This window comes from Motacilla alba, chromosome 3 (assembly GCF_015832195.1).
Source record: "Motacilla alba alba isolate MOTALB_02 chromosome 3, Motacilla_alba_V1.0_pri, whole genome shotgun sequence".
Lineage (NCBI taxonomy): Eukaryota > Metazoa > Chordata > Aves > Passeriformes > Motacillidae > Motacilla > Motacilla alba.
The window spans coordinates 19,226,129-19,248,122 of NC_052018.1; the positions used below are offsets into that span (position 1 = coordinate 19,226,129).

General features: G+C 35.3%; 1 protein-coding gene across 2 annotated transcripts in view; it reads left to right on the top strand.

The window, feature by feature from the left end:
- PXDN (peroxidasin) overlaps positions 1-21,994 on the top strand; it is a 90,562-nt gene that overhangs the window by 14,814 nt on the left and 53,754 nt on the right. For both annotated transcript variants that reach the window (XR_005256290.1, XM_038131513.1), the window contains exons 2-4: positions 12,034-12,105; positions 13,745-13,816; positions 20,215-20,286. Coding sequence is in view for 1 of the 2 variants with exons in the window: in XM_038131513.1 (XP_037987441.1) it covers positions 12,034-12,105; positions 13,745-13,816; positions 20,215-20,286 (216 nt within the window). In the remaining variant the exon portion in view is untranslated. The remainder of the gene's footprint in view (positions 1-12,033; positions 12,106-13,744; positions 13,817-20,214; positions 20,287-21,994) is intronic.

Below are 21,994 nucleotides of genomic sequence, written 5' to 3' on the forward strand. Positions count from 1 at the left end.
TTTATGTGGAGAAAGAAGAAAAGAAATGTGCAGGAGAAGAAGTTGTAGGCTAGTATTACTTAGTTCTACTTTTGCGGTGTGAGGTAAGAGACAATGGATATTGATTGAGTCAAGCTATAGAATATAATTAAAATGTATAAAGCCTAATGTTTATTATTAATCTTCTATTATTCTCTTGATGCATTCTGTAAGATAACTTGTTCCCTAATGAGTAGTAGCTCCAAAACCGCTTTTTGTTTATAATTTTGATATCTGTGTGAGGACGGACATGATGTAAGAAGAAAAGGGAAGCAATAATCAGGTCCCAAATGTTCCCTTCTCTGCATTCAACTTTAAGGTGACTTGTAGCCACTTGCACTACTCTTCATAGGGAGAAAACAACTTCTCCCAAGAGACAGGAACACCCAGTTGCCTGCCTTGAGGCTGTCTGCACTCCTGAGGTATGGGGAGATAAATATCAGAGGAGTCCTAAGACCCCTGGTCCTCTGAGTTTTCTTTGCCAGGAGCAAGAGTAGCTGTAAGCAGAGTCAAAAAGTAGCTAACTTATCTGCTCTTGCAGCCTGTTGTTAACCTCAGGAAGCAGAAAATTCCATTCCAAGAGTTGCAGCTTTTTCATTGAGGTGACCTGGGATTTTCCATGAAGTGGAAGGAAGAGCTGTTGCTTTGTCTGAAACCAGGAATCCAGTCTGCAGCCAAGTGATAGAGAACCTGAATTTTTGTTGTTACTCTTCATGCAAGCAAACAATGTTTCCATTTTATTAGTAAAATGTCCTTAGCATTCTACAAGAACCACTATCCATGTAAATTCTAGCACCTCCAAGTCTATTGGAATCTAATATGCCTATCACTATTGGAAACAAGTGGGAAGTACAAAACAGTTGTAAATATATTCCAAGAAAATCTGCCTTGTGTAGGGGGAAGAGTGATGCATAGATTTACAATGAATAAAAGCTTTTGAGTCAAATTTAGATGTTATTTTTAGATGCAGTAATTCCTTAAATTTTCCACATCCTTTGGCTTGATGTTGGTCTTGAATTGCAGAACTTCTTTTTGAATTGGAGGAAACAAAATGGGCATTCTTTAGTAAGGTCATTGGCATTTTAGATGCCGGATGTTATTTATTGGCATAATAAATATAATAGAAACTCCCATGCACTGCATCAATGAGGCTGCCTGCCCCGAGGAAAGAAGTCCCTAAAACTGCAGTGATAGGGAAACCACACTTTTATACTTGCTTATTAGTTCACCTGTCCAGCTCATTCGTTCATTCAGAGTCCTCTCTCTCACCTGTTTTCAGATGTAGGGTCTTTGTTGCTGAGAGCTCAACCCTGCACTGATTCTTGCCCAGCACAGGGGGTACCCAGCTGGGTGCTCCTGAGGGAGAGGTGCTGATGTGGCAGAGTTAGAAGGAAGCTTATGGCACTCTGGTAAAACACAGGTGATTATTCTGTGTTGGTTTTCAATTATGAATATGCACACTATTTGCATTCATTTTCCTGAGAGAACTGATCTGCTGCAGAACAAAATCAGAGTTGTATTTTTTCCTAACCATAACTATTGGAAGTTTTATGGTTTATTTCTTTTTAAATCTTTCAAGAGCTGCTGCTGCAAAAACAAAAAATATGCCTGAACTTCAGTGTTTGGATTTTTTACAGAAAAATGGTCAGTGCTATTCCTCACTTAAAGATGTTTGTTTCTGCTGAGCAGAAACTGAAAACAAACATGTTCAAGCTGAAATTTGAAAGCAGGATGAGACTATCCCATTTTTAACAGTGAATATATTTACTACTAGACTGACTAGCAAGTCATTGTGCTTTTGCTTGATTAATGTTCTTGAATCACAATTTTATATATTTCTCAAAGGGATGGCTCAGCTCTGACAGCAATAATTGCCTTAAGACAGGAATTTCTCTATTGTTGTGTGACTTATCTTGTGTGTGAGGTTCAGGGATGATAATGTTTCTTTCTGGCTTTCAGATTTTTCCTCTGGGAATATCAGTATTTCATGGATATAGAGTTTAGAATTAAGCATCCCTGTGAGACAGAGAAGTGCAGAAACAGTATTTATTTTACAGAATGGTACATGGGAGGAAAATAAGACTAATTTATGACTGTAGCATAACAGCAGAATTTCTGTGGGCTTTTCACAGTAGTAATTCACGGGAGTGCTGACTTTAAAAGAAAACAAAACTAGTGCTTTTGTTTCAGTGGTTCATGCTGAGCCATAAACTAGTCAGCTTCATATTTTGGTGTCTTCTTTAGCCTACTATAGACGAGAAACGTAACTTTTTTTTCAAAAGTCCAGTTGAAACTGCATATTCTTAAATATTAAAAAGGAAACCAAGAAAAGGTTGCATCTCCAACTGCCACTAGTCCTCTAAAATATTTCAGTGTATCATAGCTCTTTACACAGACTGTGCCATTATTTTGATCCAAGATGTTTGGTATCTCAGATTTGTGTTTGTACAGCACGCAGGTACAACTGTCGTGCTCTGTTTTATTGGGCATAGCACAAACACAGGACAAAACATCAGCCCTTTCCCAAGGTTATTTCTGTGAAAAATAATTAGTAATGGAACATATGGCTGTGCTGTCAACAGCCTTTTCATTGTTTGGTTTTAGCAATAGATCCCCCTGAGAGAAATAAAAACAGATTTTGCCTTTTCTTGTAATTTCTCAGACTGCAGAAACAGCAATTGCATCTCTGAATTCTGTCCATGCTGGTAAAAGGAGGGGGGTTTGGTTGTGTTCGTTTGGTTTTGTTTTGGTGGTTTTTTTTAAAGATATCATGAGAATTAGAAACTATTATAAAATAAAATTTCTAATTTCAAAATAATTTCTGTAGTGGAGGAATATTGAAGGACTCTGAAGGTGGATGAGACAAAGAGCCACAATCATACCAGGGTAAAATTTCCATGTATAATTTTTGGCAAGCCTACAGGTCTAAAACTTTGGACCAGCAAATCCCACTTGAGTCCTTTTAATGGCACTTTTAATGGCTGGTTAGAAATCCTGGCGACAAGGGCAGCAAAGGGATCTAAAGACTTAGTAAGACAATACTGTAGTGCATTTCACTGAATTAGCATTTAAATGTTTTCCTTTCAACTGTAATGGCAAAATAATTGTTAGTTAAAACAAATCCTTAGCTCTTGGAGAAGGATATATAGTAAGCTCTGTATTCACCAAAGCTGTAGCTGATAAAAGTTCCTGTTAACAAATCTTACATATTTGTGCAAATCAGATATTACTTTAATTAGTTAATTGATATATCATCTAGACTTCATTATTTATATTTTCTGAAGCATGGGTTTATGATGAAGGCAAGTACTGCAAATGTTTTGCATCCTGTTCAACAGATTTCAATATTTTTATGGTCCTACTATTTACTTTTGGTACTGAAATTACAGTATACCAAGTACTATTGACTATGGTACTCCCTCACTGTGTAAGAATAATGTTTTAATCTCCCATCTCAAAATACGGTGGCTTTTTTTATGTGTTGCATGCTAACGTACAGAAAATAAAAATATCTCAATATAAATTAGAGAAAATTACATGTTGTATGTAATAATTAGACTGGGGAAGAATAATCCAGAAAATGAATTGCCAAGAAAAAGAAGAATGATATAATTTTGTTTGTAAAAGAAGCTCTAGGGCTAAATCTGAAAAGGAGGCAAAAAAAAAAAGCAAACCAAAAACTTGGTTCCTGTAGTATTCTAGCGAGTGTTACACTGCTAACAGAGATGATTACTGTAAGTAGTGCTATAACTGCAAGTAGGGTTTGTTTTTATTTTTTTTAAGTGGTGGCTGTGTCTTTGTTTGTTCAACGAAGTGACACATTTTTTTACAGGGCAGTAGTTAAAGCAGCATTAAAGTGCCATTGACATCATCCAGTTACTCCACTGACTTGATTATATAACCTCTTTTGTGCAATTTTCATGCTCTGCTCTGTTTGAATGTTTTTACCATGCTGATGGCTGTTTTTCATTTCCTGCTGGGATGACTTTGAATAAAAAAAAGAATAAGAATAAAGTAGACATAAGCAATGTAGTCTTGCTGGCATTTGCAGATCTTTTGTTTTGTATTGAGAAACATAGCAGTTTGGTGTTCAAGGTATAGGTTATTTCTACTGGGTAGTAATTAATCTGCAATGGTTAGGAAAAGAAATTGTTTTATGTTGTTCTTTTGGATTTAGCATGGAAAAATCATCTGGTTATGACAATTCCTTCCTTATGAACATGTCAGAAAAGTGCTAAATGCATGATGGCAATTATGTAAACTTAAATCATTGATTTACCTTTTAAATCTAATAGATCTACAAATTTAATGTTTATCTATTAAATTGCTCCTTTTTTTTTTTAAGGAAACTGAGATTAGCTAGTTTGCACCTTATTCCCAGATTTTTTATGTATCACACACCTGAAGGAATTTATTTTCCATTTTGTTATTTGTTGCCAATAGGCATTTCATAACTAGCCTTACAGAGGAATGAGTGCACTGTGTTTCACATAAGCATCTTTCTCAGACTCTTTATATCACTCAATATCAGAATATTAAGACAATGATAAATCCATAATTTTAAAGCTTGCATTATTTCTGCCACTACCTCCTTTCAATTTGTCACATTAAAGTAATAAAGATTATATTATATTATATTACTTTACAGTCACTTATAGAGAGGAAGACGTTTAGCTTTAAATACTTTTCACTGGACCTTTTAAAAGCATCTACCTTTGCAGCAGAGGTTGGACACTTGAGAACCTGTCCATTTTTAAAATACTTAACACAGTAGTGTTCTTTCAGATTTTTTCATTTTGCTGCTGTGGTGATTTTGCTTAGCTGAGGAAATAACTCTAAATTTTAAGTTCATTCATGTCTTGAATCGGTGCTGGTTAACCCTTGAAACAAGGTAATGAGATACCTTCATTGCTGATAAAAATCAGGATTTGGTTTCATTGGTAAATGTTTTAGTATTTTGCTTTTAAATGAGGACTGGTAATAAAAGTCATTAATGGGTCATCATGGCATTTGAAACAGCGTATTATATGACTAAGATATGACTAAGTTGGTTTCATCCAAATTGCCTCTGTCTTGTCCAAAGCTAACAGATACACAACTACTTTCAATTTAAAGTACGAAATCAGATGCTTTCAATATGACAGGTTAAAAAAAATGCAGCTCTTCAAAACTTCAGTTTAAATACTTTGTTCTAGTTTGCCAGTGGTAAATTTGCTTTATTCTGTATTTACAGATACTAGTTTTGGAGACAGTCCTAGGATTTGGTGTTTTTAAAAAAATTGTTTTGTTTTACTTATTCTCCTTTTCAGTGTTCCTTAGCATGAATGTGTGGATGTTTACTCTGTGATACCTGGGAGCAATATGCTGGTCAGTAGTACCTAGAACAATATAACAAGTCTAAGTGCAATTTGGTTTAGGTTGTTCTGTTGTTTGCATTTAGTGTTATTAAGCAAAGTAAGAGGATATTTTCATTTTTGGACTAGAAAAGCTTATAACGATCCTCAGAGATTAACAAATTATTAAAGGGATCTTCTGAAGTTGGGAAGTCCAGGTGATATGAAGTAGTAGGTCTAACCAAAAAGTACTAAGTAAGACATAGCTTCATGTTGCACAATTGGTGGCATCAGTACAACTGATGAGTGCTTGGTTTGACCAGCTGTGTGTCTTCCTCATTAACACTATTGAAAACAATAACAAATTTATTCCTTAATGTGAGAAGGAAATGGGATCATAAGTCTATTTTTGCATTTATCTTTTCCAGTATAGGGAGAAGTGTAAACAGAAGATCAAATTACACATTGTGCTTTAAATCTTTGTTTTGCATATAGAATTCTCCTCTCAAGCACTTTTTAATAATAGGAATAAAAGTGTCCAAAGCAAACTAAGTTATCTCCCTTACTTTAATCTAAGATTTTGGGGCTGTGTTGGTAATTCTAGCAGCTAAAGTTAGAAACTCTTTCCTTATACTATATTTTGTAAATCTTATTGTTACACCCAAGCAAATGAGCCTTAAATAAAATTATTTATATTTTAACTTTAATTTCTATCCTGTAGCTAGGAATAACCAAGAATACTTGTACTTGTGATACTAGATTTGAAATATTTTAATTGTCTCATTTCTGTGGCACGCAGAGTGAGTTTTTTTGTGAATGTCCTGATGTTATGCTTTGCATACATACAATATCTCCCAAGATAAAGGTTTTTAATTACATCATTACTTAATACATAGTGTTTCTATATCCATGTTACAATTGGCTAATTATATACGTATATATAGAGAAAGATGACTGTAGAAGAAGCAGTAGCATAATATGTTAAATTTTGGGTTTAATTTTTTTATTAAAGATCTTAGTATTGGGTCATGACAGGTTTTTTTTTTTCTGACACAGATTAAAATTGAAAAAAATGAAAGCCATTTTTAGTATACTCTCTAGCAATGGGGGGATCTTAATAAGACACAGGATGCCCAGTCCTCAGGGAGAGATGAGAAGTACATGGCTGGGATGGTTCAAGCAGAGGAGAAGCCTTGGTGTCTTTCCCACTGCTGCTCCAGCAGTTCTTTATAAGGAATTTTCACATTTGTCCTGCTTAGGATGACACTTTTTGTAACAACTGCTGACTAATGAGTGCTTATTATTTGAGATCAGTAGGTTATCATTGGTGGAGTGATGACTGGGAGTGACCAGTTTTGGTGTTGAGCATCCACAATCTGATCCAAAGGTGGCTGCCTTTTGAGATGCATGATGAGAGCACACAATATGTTCTTCACAACCCGACTTTAAATCCATTTGACTTAGAACAGTTAATGATTTTTCTGAATTTGATGAAGCAACAGAATCTTTAAAATTCAAGCATATGCAAAAAGGGACCTGAAATAATATTATTGAAATACGTGAAGTCTAACCCTTTATAAAAATAATGAAATTGTAATCCTTACCTTTCCGCCCTGTTTGTTGCTTAGCAATAACTAGGAAAAAAAAAAGAATAAAGGAAAACTGCACTTTAGGCATTTTATATAAAATGTTGCACTTTTACTTTCAGTGCATGGTTTGATCTAAGTAAAAACAATCCCTTCTCTCATAGGGATTTCAAACAGAAACTTCTTTAATTAGTTCTTCTTGTAAGTTGCTTGATGTTTAAGGTCAATTTTGTACCGTTTGCTGTGTACCCTGTGTGACTGTCATATGTCCAAATATTTATTAAGGTCTTTAGTGTTTATAAAGTGTTATTTTGTAAACTTGCAATGAATTCATATGGCCCAATGTTCCCATACCCCATCAGTATGTTTTAAGAGAGAAACCCTGTCTTTCATTACTGCATACTGCCAGTGTAAACTTTAAAGAATGACCCGCAGTGCCAGGATATGCCATGGAAGCATTGGATCTTATGGGACAGCAATGGTTTTTAATTTTTATATACTTAGAAATTTTCACTGTGTTTAATTAAATAAAAATACTGTTAAAAGTTAATTTTCAATTCTAAATTGGAAATAGTTAAAAATGGGCAGTGTAAAGAGGTGAGATGAATGGATGCTGTTAGCTCAAATAAAGAATTTATTAAGAACAAGATTCAGTTTCATCCAGAGAAAAAATCTCTGCAGCACATTTCTCGTTTTTTTTGTGACAGAAAAGGAAACATATACAAATATTGTATTTACTTCCATGCCATACATCTGGGCCTTAGGGGTCTTCCCACAGCCCTGTTCAGGTAACAGAACGCAGGAAGCCAGCAAAGCCAGTGTGTGTGCACACCCTGCCTGGCACATGTCCTGGCCGTGGCTGCTTGCTGGGCTGTGGGACCACGGCCATTCCCAGGCACTGGAATGTGAATCTCAAGGGCATCCAATTGCTAAATTGACCGCCTGCTCCCTGGCACGTTCTTGGCCCACGCAGCCTCGCGCTCTGCCGAACATTTCCTGGTCATGCTCCATGGATTAGCACAGAGCAGAGCTCCTGAGTGCAGCCAGGAAAATAACCCTTGAGAGTATTCAGTTTACTGGCTGTCATGGACATGTTTTGTTTGTGTTATTCAGGCAAGACATGCTTCAAAATGATGGGCTTAGCTTCTGGGGAAGCCTGTGCAGCTGAAGTGGATTTTTTGAATTATGTTGTCTAGCTACAATTTTAATGAGTAAATGTTTTCACTTTGAAACACATAATAAAAGAGACAATCTGAATTAGGTGTAATAGATTTTTATTGTAAAAAACAAATGCATGACATTTAGCTTTGAATTATTATGCAAAAGTTGTTAAATACTCTAAAATTCAATGCCATCCTCGCAGGTGTTCGCATTTCTTTAATTGGTCATTTCATTTACTGTTTAGAGATTTGGAGGGGGAAAAATGATAATGACAACTGAGTGGATTCCCTCAGTCTGCTGTTTTAACCTCCTGGTGCACTCTGGCTGGTCAGTGGGAGTTAGGCTTGCTCTGGTCCAAAGCACGGCATCCAGCCAGGACATGTCAGTTTCTAAGAGTGAAATGGGGAGCAGCAAAAAAGGTGAAAGAGAATTGAATGGGCAGGGAACAGGCTTTTGTGAGTGCAAGTCATGTGGCACCTTGGTCCGGAACTAGTCAGAAAAAAAGGGTCAAGAAACCTCATCATGCTGATTGACCACACATTATTTCAGCAACACAAAATGCCTTTGAAGATCTTCTCCATAATGGCCTATTTGTGCTACCCATACTCATTTTTCAGTTTTAACACAGTCCTCATTCCTGCCATTCACTCTCCAAGGGGATGTTTCCGATTGCTGTTGGGCTTTTGCTCTGAGCTCTTCTGTTCCCTGAAATCATTCTGTTATCATAAGCTGGATATGGTGTCTGTGCTTTGGGGGCATGGCATTTCAAGCCTCAGAAATGGTGCTTCTGTTTAGTATGGAATGGGTTTGTTGGTTTTTGTTTTTTTTTTTCCTATGATGGTATGATAGTGGTAAACTAAAGTTTTTTGCTTTTTTCGTTTCCTACTGACAATTCTGTTGGACGCAGTCTTTCACTTCAATAACTAGTCTTGCATATCTTTTCCCCTAGCAGTTGAACACTTGGTTTACAGAGATTTCCTGTATTGTTTATGTGAATGGCATATACCACACTCCTTAAACTAATGCATGCAATGTAAATTCTATTTCCTTTATCCACTTGTTTATTTTCTTGTTGCATACAGAAATTATCACCGTTTGATATATTTCTTCTTTAGAAATCTTCAGTGGTTATGATTTAAGTTTCATCTTCTTAATTTGTGAGCTGTTTAACTCTTTTATTTTGGGGGATTTTTGTGCTGAAAATAAATGAAAATACTTTGAGTAAATACTGATAAATGTTATTTCCTTTGAAGAAGGAAATATTCTTTGAAAGAATGGACCAAGATATAATCCTACATTTTAGTAAGATTAACATTATTTTTTCTCTCCAGTTTTAATGTAATTGTAGGACTGACTTTGAAGAACACATGTATATTGTTTATAATTTTAGTTATAGATACATAATATACTGCGCTCCAGAGAAAATTTGTGTGCTGTGTTTTATTGCAGCTCCTTTTTCTCATATCTTTATGTAGAATGAAAATAAATGGGTAGAATTTCAAACTCGAGCTTTAACAACTTCATATGAGAAGGGCAATAGTGTTAGGAGTTGAGATAAATACCACTAGATATGTTGTTACATGCAGCTTGGTACTGCATGTAATAATGCATGTAATTACCTTGCCTGGTGTTCCCAATTCCCCGTTATCCTCATGAGTTACTCCAGAGTAGATTGAATTGATCAAAAGGGGGTTCATTTTGCTGCTGACCCCGTGCCCTGGCTCCTTGCTTGCATTCATGAAAGTTAAATTTTTATCAGTCTTTGGGCTGATGTAGGGAATAGGCCTGCTTGTCATATGCATGAACCTACAATATTTTATATCTAAAAAAGAGGTTTTTAGGAGCTAAATATTGCTAGTTGTAATGGTATTTTGAGGCTTTTGAAAAATACTCAGTTTTCAATATTCCATTCAAGAATATTGAATTTTTGCATTTTGAATATTTTAATCAAAACTAAAATGCTTCTTTGGAACACAGTAAACTTTCTGATAATCTAGAAAAATCAGGAAAAGTAAAGTCCAATGATTCTTACAGAGGGATCTGCTGTATCTTCTCTCAGTGCAGGATATGACATTCCATGGTTGTTTAGAATATCTTGGCACCTGAGGTTCAGAGGCACCACCTCCTTCTCGTCAGGAACATTTATGTATGACACATAAAACACCTGAGGGATGAGTAAAATGTAATGCTGTTAAAGCAGAATTGAAGTGCTTTTGTGAAGAACAAGTTAGGGCTGTGAAAATTTGTGTTTCTAAATCTGGAAATCCTCAATTCACTGAGTATTATGTAGAGGGGCTGTCCAGCACATCTACAGGCAGTTTAACTACGCATCTAAAGAAGAGATAGAAGTTTGCATTCCTCATTTATTCCAGTCACTAATCAAGTACTTTGGTGGAGTGTAATGCAAACAGAACCACATGTCTAATCCTTTCCTTGCAATGAGCAGTACGCCACATTTTAAATCACTTCCGTAGAAAAAGTCCTTCTGAGGCCATTATTCCAGAGCTGAATAAATCCTGATGGGCGGGTTCATGAGGAATGATGCTTAAGCATGTTCTTCATAAAAGACTTCAGACAACTATACCTGCCATAAATGCAGCTTCAGCTAGTGGGGTTGTATGGGCTTAGGATGCAGCTGACTTTTTGTCTGCTCTTATGAATTTCCTTTGACCAAATTGCAGAGAGACTTTTCTTAACATATTACTTGTTAAAATGTAGAGCATATTTGTTTTAATTGAGACCAGGCATGGTGCAAAGATTACAGTTGTGACATGTTTATATCCTACTTTTTGAAAGAAATTGGTGTGTGTTCTAAGATATGTGGTCACAGTCTTAGATTTTACTTACTTTCCATTTGCTTCCCTTCTGTTTGCTTACCAGACACCATAAGGTCCTGGTGTCCTTGGTCTGTTGCCAGGAAAGAGGACAGACTTATCACCCTGCTTCCTTTCCCCTGGTCCTGCAGTCCTCTTCTCACCTGAGTGCTCTCCCAAGAAGCCTGTCCATTTTGCTTATCAAGCAGAAAATTATTTCCTGGTTGTTTTGAGTTCTTTTGCATGGGTTTATTGCTGGTTCTGACAAGCTGGTTAAACCAACTTTGAGCTGCTGGAATACAGCAGCCAGACATGGAGTCAGGGGAGAACAGGAGGTGGCAGAGGTGGGAAGCCCCGTTGCCTGTTCTCAGCAGAAGAGAGGGGTGAGACTGGCACAGCCAAGGTGTTTCCCCAAATCTCTGGTCTACTTCCTCCTTGCTTCCTGTCTCTGCTTTCTCTGCAGAACTTTGCTTGAGAAATAGATTTCCTTCTTCTTGGAGAACTTCTAATTAAGCTATTGAGCTAACAGGAAATGGAAGGTGGAAGAAACATATAAAAAATAAGAAAAAGTAAAGTTAAATAAGGAAATGTTTAGCTTCAGGCAGCTGGGTTTACATGTTTTAAAAGCAAGGCAACATAGGACAATTAGGCCTCCTTACTTAGAACTATAGAATTGAGTAGCTTAAAAGTCTTAACCTGTCACTTTTTTTCCCATTTTTTTTTCTGATGCAAATGTTTCTGTATTTGTTTATTTATAAATAAGCATTTTTGTCCTATGGTATTATTTACAAACAGCTTTTAAAGTACAGAGACAATTCAATTTGGTGAAATACTGAACAACCCATTACAAGCTGCTTCACTGTGGAAGAGAACATACTTCATGACCACAGATTTAACTTAGATATACAGCCTTCAGCTGACCACTGAGGCTGGATTTGGTGAATCCTCTGCCTAAACTTGTCAAACAGCCTTTGGATTTGTTTTGCTTGGGTCAAAAGTTGTGGTTTATGGACAGAGGCTGGTCAGTCATCACAAAAGACTTGTGCTTAGTTCATTTTTTCATATGAAAAATTGCATAGGTTTTTTAATAACATGATTTTTAATTTTTTTTTAATTCTACAGAGACCTAAGATTTAATAGGATTAAAGAAATACAGCCTGGAGAATTTAGACGGCTTAAAAACCTGAACACACTGTAAGTCTTTTTTCAACCCTAAGACCCTTTCCCTTTTTGACTTAATATGATCAATTTGGTAATGTGTCATATTTGCTCACTTTTCACAGGTAAGTAGTCTCATAAATTTGAGCTGTAGCATATACACAGATGGGAGAGGTGGGCTTAGGACCAAAATATTTGAGGCAGAAACACATGTATGTCTATCAAAATTAAAATAAAACTATTTGCATGCTAGTATTTTGCTAATATACTTTAATTGAATTTCATTAAAAATGCAGACCATTATTGTAAGATTTTTTTAATGGTGCTAAATTGTTTTGCTGGAATATCACATAATAAACCATGGGGTTACAAGAAAGCTGTTCAAAGGCTGAGATGTGTAAATGTGTTACACTTACAAAATATTTGACAAATTCTAGTATTCTGAATTTTCCTATTCTAATGTGCTTACCAGGACTGGCAGGAGTCAGATGGTTTTGTTCCTACTGAGCTGCCTTTTATAGAGGTCTTTGTTATCATTTACGATTGTGAAGAAAAGTCTTTCTAAAAGGCCTTTTACAACCAATAATACAATTAGTATGAGTATTATAATTTTAACTTTGTATCTCCTCTATCATTACTTCAGGCATCACTTTTAAAACAAATGCATGCATGTTTCTCTTTAATATATTAGCAGGCATGAGGAGGAATTAAGACAGACAATTATTTTTACTTTTAAATGTACATAACGATTGCAAATGTGACTGTTTCCCAGAACACAAGTAGTGTATGAGCTTAAATACAGTAGTGATGTCAGTGAGCTTTGGATCACTATTTATCTGCAGGCAATCATGACAAATATACTGACACATCTTGAACTCTATATTCACACCAGAAGAAATGATAGGACTTTCCCTGAAATGTATATTGTCCAAATTTGTGCTGCCAAGATATTCTTACTAACTGTCTCTATTTACAGTCTCCTTTGATCATGCTTCTGTTTGCAGCTGATCCCCAGTTTTGAATTGCAATTTCTGCCAGATATCCAGCTCAAGTTTTAACTGTCCAAATCACTGATCTGATATTCACAAGTCCCAAACAAAGACAGGATACATTAAGTTTGTTTCTCTTTGTAAAACCAGTGTATAAAGGATGAGTGCAAATCTGTGCATACAGACAGCTGTGTTCCTATACGATGTAAAGGCCCAGTACACAAGATATTGCTAAGAAACATCTGGGAAAAGTCACTTTAATGCATCTGCTAGTGACAAATCTTTGTTTTTATCAGTTTCAAACTGATGTGTATACTTGATGCAGAAAGTTTTTTTCTCCCCTTCATCTACATCACAGATAACTACAAGAAAATACATTATTCCATTTCTGGGTGAGTCTTTTTGTTTTTTGTTGGGGTTTGGTGTTTTGTTTGTTTTTTCTTCGTTGTTATTTTTTATGCGTTTGAGTATTTTTTTTTTTTTTTACAATTCTGTCTAATTTTTTCAGATTTTCACCTGCAAGATAGTGGTTGAGCAGCTGTAAGCACATAACTTTTTTTTCTCTAACAGCTACTCTTAGGTGAAAAAGCATTTTCTATTTAATACTATATTGCCCCTGCTTTTACACTTTTTCCCCCTAGTGTTTCTTTATGTTAAAATAAATGGTTGTTTATTTCTTTTTGTAGGCTTCTAAACAACAATCAAATCAAAAGAATTCCTAGTGGGGCATTTGAAGATCTTGAAAATCTGAAATATCTGTAAGTTAAATGAAATGTCACTTCACTGTGTAACAGCTTCTTCAGTGAGAAAGTGATTTCTATCTGACCCACTATATCAGGAGATAAACTGCACTGAAAGTCTGTGAAATGAATTTATGGCGTGGGGAAAACTGTATTTCTCTGATCTGTTGCTAATAAAAGACTACTCTCTGTAGGCAATGCATTTTAAAGGACTTATTAATTGCGGTTTATTATATGCAACCTATAATTTAAAAAGGGATACATTGAACGGTGAAGGAAACCACCTCTTCAATTGTTCACTGAAAAATCTTCACACAGGTACTTTTTATTTTTTGAAAAGTGATTCAAAAGTAGCTAGTCCAAAGGTTGTGTCTGCAGAAGCTTGTAACTTACCTAAGCTTATTAACTATCCCTAAATTTTTCACTGAATTCATAAGTGAAAAATTCAGTAAAACCCAAAATATCAGAGTATGTATATGATTTGCTGTTAGTTCTAGGTCTTCAGTCAGCCTGTATATTTTAAGCCTAACTTCTCTCTTTTTTAACAAATGCACCAAGGTTATTAATTATATGAATAAAAAGAAGGCATCCAAAATGTTTTTTTCGTCTGTATAATAGACTAAAGCTGCATAGTTAGTTTTCATGAATTCTCAGCTCTAGTTTCTGGAGACAACCCTATGGAGTGTCATTTAGAAAAGTTTCACTCCATTGTCTTGGAGTATTGATTGATGGTTACTTGAATGCCATACAGAAAAAAAAAGGTCACATTAAGATTTCATTGCTTTGGAAACAATCCAGAAGCTGAAATTTCCATGCAGTTTCCAAGAATACAGCCAGAAGACCTCTAAGGAGGTGGGAGCAGGGAGAAAATCACATAAATTTGTGCAGACACATTTGGCTGTTTTTCCAAGTTGTGCTTGATTACGTTTCCTGCTCTCGTTTTTATGTGTATTGTCTTTCAGTAATGAAATTGTTTAACCTCTACACAATAGGAGGGGAAAGAATATTGAACAGACTGTTGCCAGTGAATGATTACAGTCCATGATGATTGTATTTGTTACAAGAAATGTCTGCATGATGGTTCTGGTAGTGTGGTGCATAAGGTTTTACTATGTGAGGTTTGCTAAACTTCTTTCTATAGTCAGCAACTGTACAAAGATTTTTCTTGATTCTTATTATTTTTTTGTTTTCACATGCTTGCCTTTGCCTAGCTGTAGTAAACCTGAAATAAAGCTTAACAATGCAGTGTGTTCAGTTCAGTGAAAGAGCGAAAAAAGATAGCTGGACTCTGATTTGTTTTCATATACATGGTAGTAATGGCAGTATCTATATTGATAAGAGGAAGATCTTTTTATTTTCCTGTTGTCCCCTGGAAAATTTAAATATTATGTCCAGTGTGGTAATTTATTCAACTGCAGAGGGCTGTTTAAAGCTATCCTTTGTTTTGAAAAAATAAACTAAGGAGTTTTTTTGCCTGTTTCAGAGGCTGTGATAAATGTTTAAATTGTACAGCCTTAAAGTTACAAAATTTCTGGTACTGGGTAAGTTATCAATATAGAAGACTTAAAAGTAACAAATCAATACTGTTCCGCAGTGAAAGTTTCAGCTGAGTAACTGAATGCTAACTGTATTCTGTGAAGTGAAGGGAACAAATCAAAGAATTCTTTCCAATCAGATTCACTGAAGTAGAAATCAGGGGGGAGAGATTGTGCAAAAATTAGAAATACTGCTCAGAATGTACTGTTATAAAGACAAATCACCTGGAAAATTGAGGTTTAGTGTCATCTGGTCCTGTTGATATTTGCAAACCTAACTTGTACTGTCATGTTTTATAAAACTAAATCATTGATCCATGATGTTACTTCTGTTCTTATGAGAACTTATACTGGATTGCATGTGGTTCTGAAAATATATAATTCCCTGACTAATTTTAAAAAATCTGTCATTTCTCAGTGTCCCTGATTTAGCAAAATGTGAGTATATATAAATATAAAATATATTACAATCAGTAAACTTGCCTATATAAAACTAAGTAAAATATTCATAATTATATATTTTTATATAAAATATATAAAGTATACTGAAGCATATTTATTTTTTTAAAGCCAGTCTCTGAGAGATAGACGTTAAGATCCATTCCTGTATGACTGCTGAAGATCAGCCTTTTTGCTTTCAAACAAAAATTTTTTCAACAGGATCTAAATCAGGATTTTCAATGCTTCTTTGTACAATTCCTTTCTCAAGTGGAGCATAGAGTTTTATGAGGAGTGTATGTTACCAGAATTATCTGTATGAAGCACACATTTTGATGAAGAGTAATATTTTCTGTATTTTCTCTGCATTGAAAGTATTCATCACTTTAAAGTTGGTCTTTACGTCATCAAAAGAAAACTGCACATAATTTTTTAACCTTTTTTTTGGTTTTTTTTATTATCTTGTTCTTTATGTAATTGAAATTCTGGCAATTATAAAAGCAGTTATGTGTGATTTTGCGGTGCTGTTTGGGGTAATAATTTGGTTTTGTATTAATATACTAAAGGTTGGAAAGAAAGAAATGTAATTATTGTTTTATTGTGAAACTAAGAGAGTCCTTTTTTTTTTCCTTTTTCTTCTGCTTCTCTGCTTTTCTGTCCATCTATGTTTACTCCCTATATCTCAGTGTTGGCAGTAAAGCTCTTTAGTAAGAGCTTTCCAACCTCATAATATAGATGCAAGTAAGTTTGTGGAAACGTGATAGGATAATTCTTCCTTAGCCTAAAAGTTGACAGTTTATTCTCCAAGAGAGAAGATAGTTGGGAATTGAAGGTAGGCACATTATTATCATTTACACATGTAGAGAACTAGAAGATTTGGAATCAGAAGTAGAAAAAATTAAGATGAGTTAAAAAGGAAGAAGTCAGGAGGAGATATGGAAAAATATATAATATAGGTTAGCTATTAAAAACATTTCCAGATAAAGAGAACATGTATTAGACATTTACAGAGTGGCGACCTAGAAGATAACATGAAGGAAATGAAAGAAATAAAACTGGGAAATGAAATTAACTTTGTCAACAACATTGTATGTTGGCCTGGTCTGAAATGCATAGATGAGGAAACAGACTTGAAAGTATTACCGTAAGCATATGGTAAATGGTAATTGAGACTGTATGAAGTGTATCAGTTCCAGAAATGCCAACAAGGAGCATGCAAGTTTTGTTTTGTGTCTGGTGAATGAAGTAATAGTGGTAGATGATGTGTTTGAAATTAGGTCTCATTTCCTCCCATGCCTTCTGCCACTCTTGCTGTTTTGGTCATGGTACTTGGTCCTCTGGGCACCTCCAGTGGTTCCAGATCTCTTTTCTTTGCAATTCATGTTGCTGGTTCCACTGTCCTTCATGTTCCTACGTAAACCTGTCTTTGGGTGTTTATTTACTTGTGAGATTTAACACTGCAATGCCTGTTACTTTTTAGCCTTTTTTTCCTTCCAGTTCCAAACAAATATATCTGAATCTTACTTTCCTTGAATCACATGATTTTCATATGGCTCATTAAAAAAGGAAAAAATAACCCCCTAATAATGTCCTCATAGACAATCTAGCAGGCTTGTTAATTAAATCCACTTTTTCTTCCAAATTTGCTGGTAACAGATTACCTATTTGTTCATTTCTGAAGTATATGACCAGTACCTCTGATCTCTAGCAGCCTTGCTTGCATTTGAAAAGAAAAAAGCTCTTCTTTTTTTTTAACATGTCTAAAAATAGGTATTAGTTATTGTCCAAAAATAATTTAATGTCTTAATAAAATATATCCCTTTTTCATCTCAATCCACTGTTTACTTATCTCCTGTAAAATCTTAATATTCAGTTCTGTAAGGGAGCTTTTAGGTAAATTAAATGATAAAACATTTTTTCCTAATTGTACTACATTTGTTTTCTGATAATGTAACTGAGATAAATTTTGAGAATGTTTGTTAAAATGTAGCCGTGTTTACAAAGTTTTACTTCTATAACACTGTATGTGCATGTTACCATTTTAGAGGGACGAATTTTTTTTGTGAATGATACTTATTTGTACTTTATATTCTGTCATGTCTCTGTCCATTAGGCAAATAATTATATGTTTTTCTTTCTGTTGTCCTCAGTGAAATAGCTACACAATTAAATGGAAGTCTGGTTAACACATTTGTCATAGGATATGTAGCTCTGAGGTTGCTGGGGTTTCTCTGTGAAGGGAGGATATGGTTGACTGAGGTTGGTTGAGTTTCCTGCAGCTGAGGTTTTTCTGGTCAGAATGGAAAAAGCTCTGGTTTAAAGCTGAAAACACCAAATAAAGGCTCACTGCAGTGGCTTGGTAAGAAGTCCTAAAGGTTGCTCCCTTCCCTGCAGTATGGTGGTAAAAGTCTGCAGTACTACAGTCATTATCCCAGTCTAATTCAACCCTGATTTTCACTCTCTGCCTTCTTCTGTCTGCAGAGAGTAAATAAAAGTTATATGAATGGTATTGGTAAAACTTTCTAAAAAAATCTTAATTCAGATTAATTCAGATTTTTTGAATAAAATTGTTGAAATGCCAGAAAGAGGTAATTACCTGAGGGTGGTTTTCAAAACTGTCTAAGCCCACTTTGGTTCTCTGGTCTGACCAGAAGTTTAGTGCTCAGAAATAAGAGGGATTTCCACACTGCCAAGTGGAATTAAGTGTATTAAGAAAGATAAATAACACTTCAGCTGATCACTCGGAATTTTCTAAGGAGTGAAAAGGTGTTTAAAATTCTCACAGGAAAATAAGATAGGAATTGAATATCAGAGAGGAAAATTAAGGAGAGAAAATTGTAATGACTGTGATCCTCAAATGAACTGGTAAATCAAGCCAAAACAAATATTTTAATACTCATGAAATATTTTTTCAAATAGAATAAAAACCAGATCCTTATATAAAATTACTGTTTTCAAATAATTTTTAAAGTTTTTACAGTAATTTCACATGACAGTCATATTTTTTTGGTTTTTAATATTTTAAAAACCTAGAAATTTTTACTTCCATGTTACCTGTTCTTAGAAGAACTCTGTTTTTTTTTATTCAGATGCATATCTATGTCAAAAAAGCACACAGGAATCTCTGTATATTAATGTGTTGGATTGTCAGCAAGCGGTGCATTGGAAAAGTTAATTTAGATTCAAAGGAAGGATACTACTTCTTATTGTTCCCCAAAGTTGTCATTAGTTGAATATCAAATACCTACAACTTCTTTCCTTGTTAGGGCCTATTGTGAAATGTTGCCCATTGTCACATCAGTGTAAAAACTGCCACCACCTCCAGCAGAGCCAGTATTTTTTCTGTTGCACCAACAGGAGTTTGCAATATTTCCAGTAAGTTACTGAAAAATGTAATAATAGAAAACCCAAAACCACTAATAATAAGATGCCTGCTAATAAAGTCATTTGTGGTACAAAGTCTCTCCATCCCCTTTCCATAGAACCCATGCCTGATTAACTGAGTTTCAAATCATTTGTCAAATAATTGTGAAAAAGTTCTTAACCACAAACCTGTGCCTAACCTAACACAAAAAGAGTGACTGACGCTGAACCCCCAAAGTATTTTCATTTGCTGCCTCCATGCAGAAACTGTAGTCATCAGCTAAACGGTGGGATTTTTCTCCAATACCCCCTCACTAAACCATCCTCACTGCTAAGAGCATGATGAACATGAGCACATACACTGATCCTTCCTGATTTATTTTAATTCCATAAAAGAGATGTAGACAACACATCTGATCATACTGATACTCTGCATATGTATTCTGTTTATATTATAGAGTATCAGTGGGGACCTAATGTCCATCTTCTACACAGTGATAAAACAAATATACAGTGCTGCTTTATGGGTGTGACACCAATATTATATCTTGAATTTTTTTGTGAATATTCCGAAAGTGACACAGGTGGAGTTACAGAAATTTCTCACTGTTTGTTCTCCAAGTCCAGTAAAAGACCAACTCTATCCCAATTTGAATATTTGCACCAGTATTCAGATGAGCAATTTTAAAGAAATCAAGAGGCCAGTGGTATCCCTGGCGTGTTCTGGTAAAGGCACTTCTAATGCAATTCTGTCCCATTAAGTTGAACTTGTTTTGATTTTTGCAAACCAATCAAGAAAACAAGGGACAGAAATCCAGTAAGTAGTGCCATGAGCACTGGGAAGCCCAAGTCCATCTGGGTGTCAGCCTCAGAGCCTTCAAGGCCTCAAACTTATGTCTTTCCTAGTAGTCATTTGGGAAGAACTCTCAAGGACAGAATATTTTTATGGTTTTAGTTTTTGATTTGTATTTTTTTATAAGTAGTTGAAAAACTGTCTTCACGTGTCAACTTAATTCTTCTTTTCCACCTTCATGTAGCTCTTGTTTGTGTACTAATATTACTGATTGTTTCTTGTTTCAGCTATTTGTACAAGAATGAAATCCAGTCAATTGACAGGCAAGCATTTAAAGGACTTGCCTCTCTAGAACAACTGTAAGTGCCTTTTCTCTTCTGTGCTGTCATCTCCATGGTTCCCCTGCAGAGGAAAAGTGCACGCCTTGATCCATACATCCTACCTGCATGCTCTGCACGTCTGCACTCCCTGGGTTGGGCAGAGAGCCCCATAATCATTTGCATGTGAAAAAAACAACAATTGATCTCTGTGTCAAATTCCTCATTTCTATGTTTGTCTTTTATTTGTGATTTGCATTCTTGATGTCCCTATACATTGTTACATAGCTTTGACAAAGGAGAATTATTGTGGGAAATGTTGAAAACTAATGTGTATTGCTTAGAGATAGATCTGCTTTCATTTCTGCAGGTTTTTATAATATCTCAATTCCTTTCACTGCAGCACTTACTTTGTTTTATGCAGCATAACTAAAGCTGAATTAGCCTCTGCAAGTTCAACCTGTTTTGTTATACTTTGAAACAAGAATAGTTTTCTAAATAGAAACCTTGCTATAATTTATGTGTTGATCATTGCCACATACAGATACAGATGTTTAAAAAGTAAGGAAGTCCATCATTTTCAATGTAGATGTTTCAGTAATGTCCTCCAGAAAGATAGATTAAATCATACTTATTTTCCTGTATAATGAAGAATAATTTCTACGGAAAAAGAATGAAGAATACAGTCCTAAGCATGACAAAACCCAGTTGTATTGACTCCATTAAGTTCAACTATGTTTTGCATTATAATCACTATAGGAGAGACATTGAATTGCTGTAGTGAGTCCAGAGAAGGGCAGTGAAGCGAGTGGAGGAGCTGGAGCACAAATCCTGTGAGGAGCAGTTGAGGGAGCTGGGGTTGTTTAGTCTGGGGAAAAGGAGGCTCAGTGGAGACCTCATTTCTCTCTACCACTACTTGAAATGAGGTTACAGTGATTTGGGGAGTGGTCTCTTCTCCCAGGTAACAAGTCACAGGACAAGAGGAAATGGTCTCAAGTTGCACCAGGAGAGGTTTAGATTGGTATTAGGAAAAATGTTTTCATGGCAAGGGTGGTAAAACATTGAAACAGGCTGCTTTGCGAAGCAGTGGAGTCACACTTCCTGGAAGTGTTCAAGAAATGACTGGATATCACACTTTGAGGTCATGGTTTAGTGATGAACATGATAGGGGTGGTAGGTTGATGGTTGGACTTGAAAATCCTAAATGTCTTTTCTAGCCTTAACGATTCTATTACTCTATGATCAGAAAGCATTGCTGTACATTCGTTGTGATGATGTTTAGAAAAAGGAAAAAAACTCTACATGTGTAGTTGTTTCACAGTTTGGCTACCAAATAACAGTAGGAAACCAATGAGTTTTGTAGTGTATAAATTGGGAGCTGAATATAACTTTTTTAACTCCTGAAAGGTATCAGTGTATTACAAGTGTTCTGTATGTACCAGTTGCCTTGTTACTGTAAACCTCTAATGGATATTAGTAGAAACAGAGTATTTATGAAAAAAAAATGACACTTCATATGGGTACAAAATCATACATGCTTCTTTTAGTGTGCAATAGATGCCTTTTGAAGGAGGAGCTTCTATGTAAAATGGAAGTGTTAATTATAAAAATAATATAAATATGTATTTTTTTCCCTTAATGCCTTTCTCTTCCTTCTCCTTTTACTCTAGAAATTATTACTGCACCATATTGACAGCAACTGGTAGGGCTTACTTGCATGCTAATAGCAATACATAATTTCTGTGTAGAA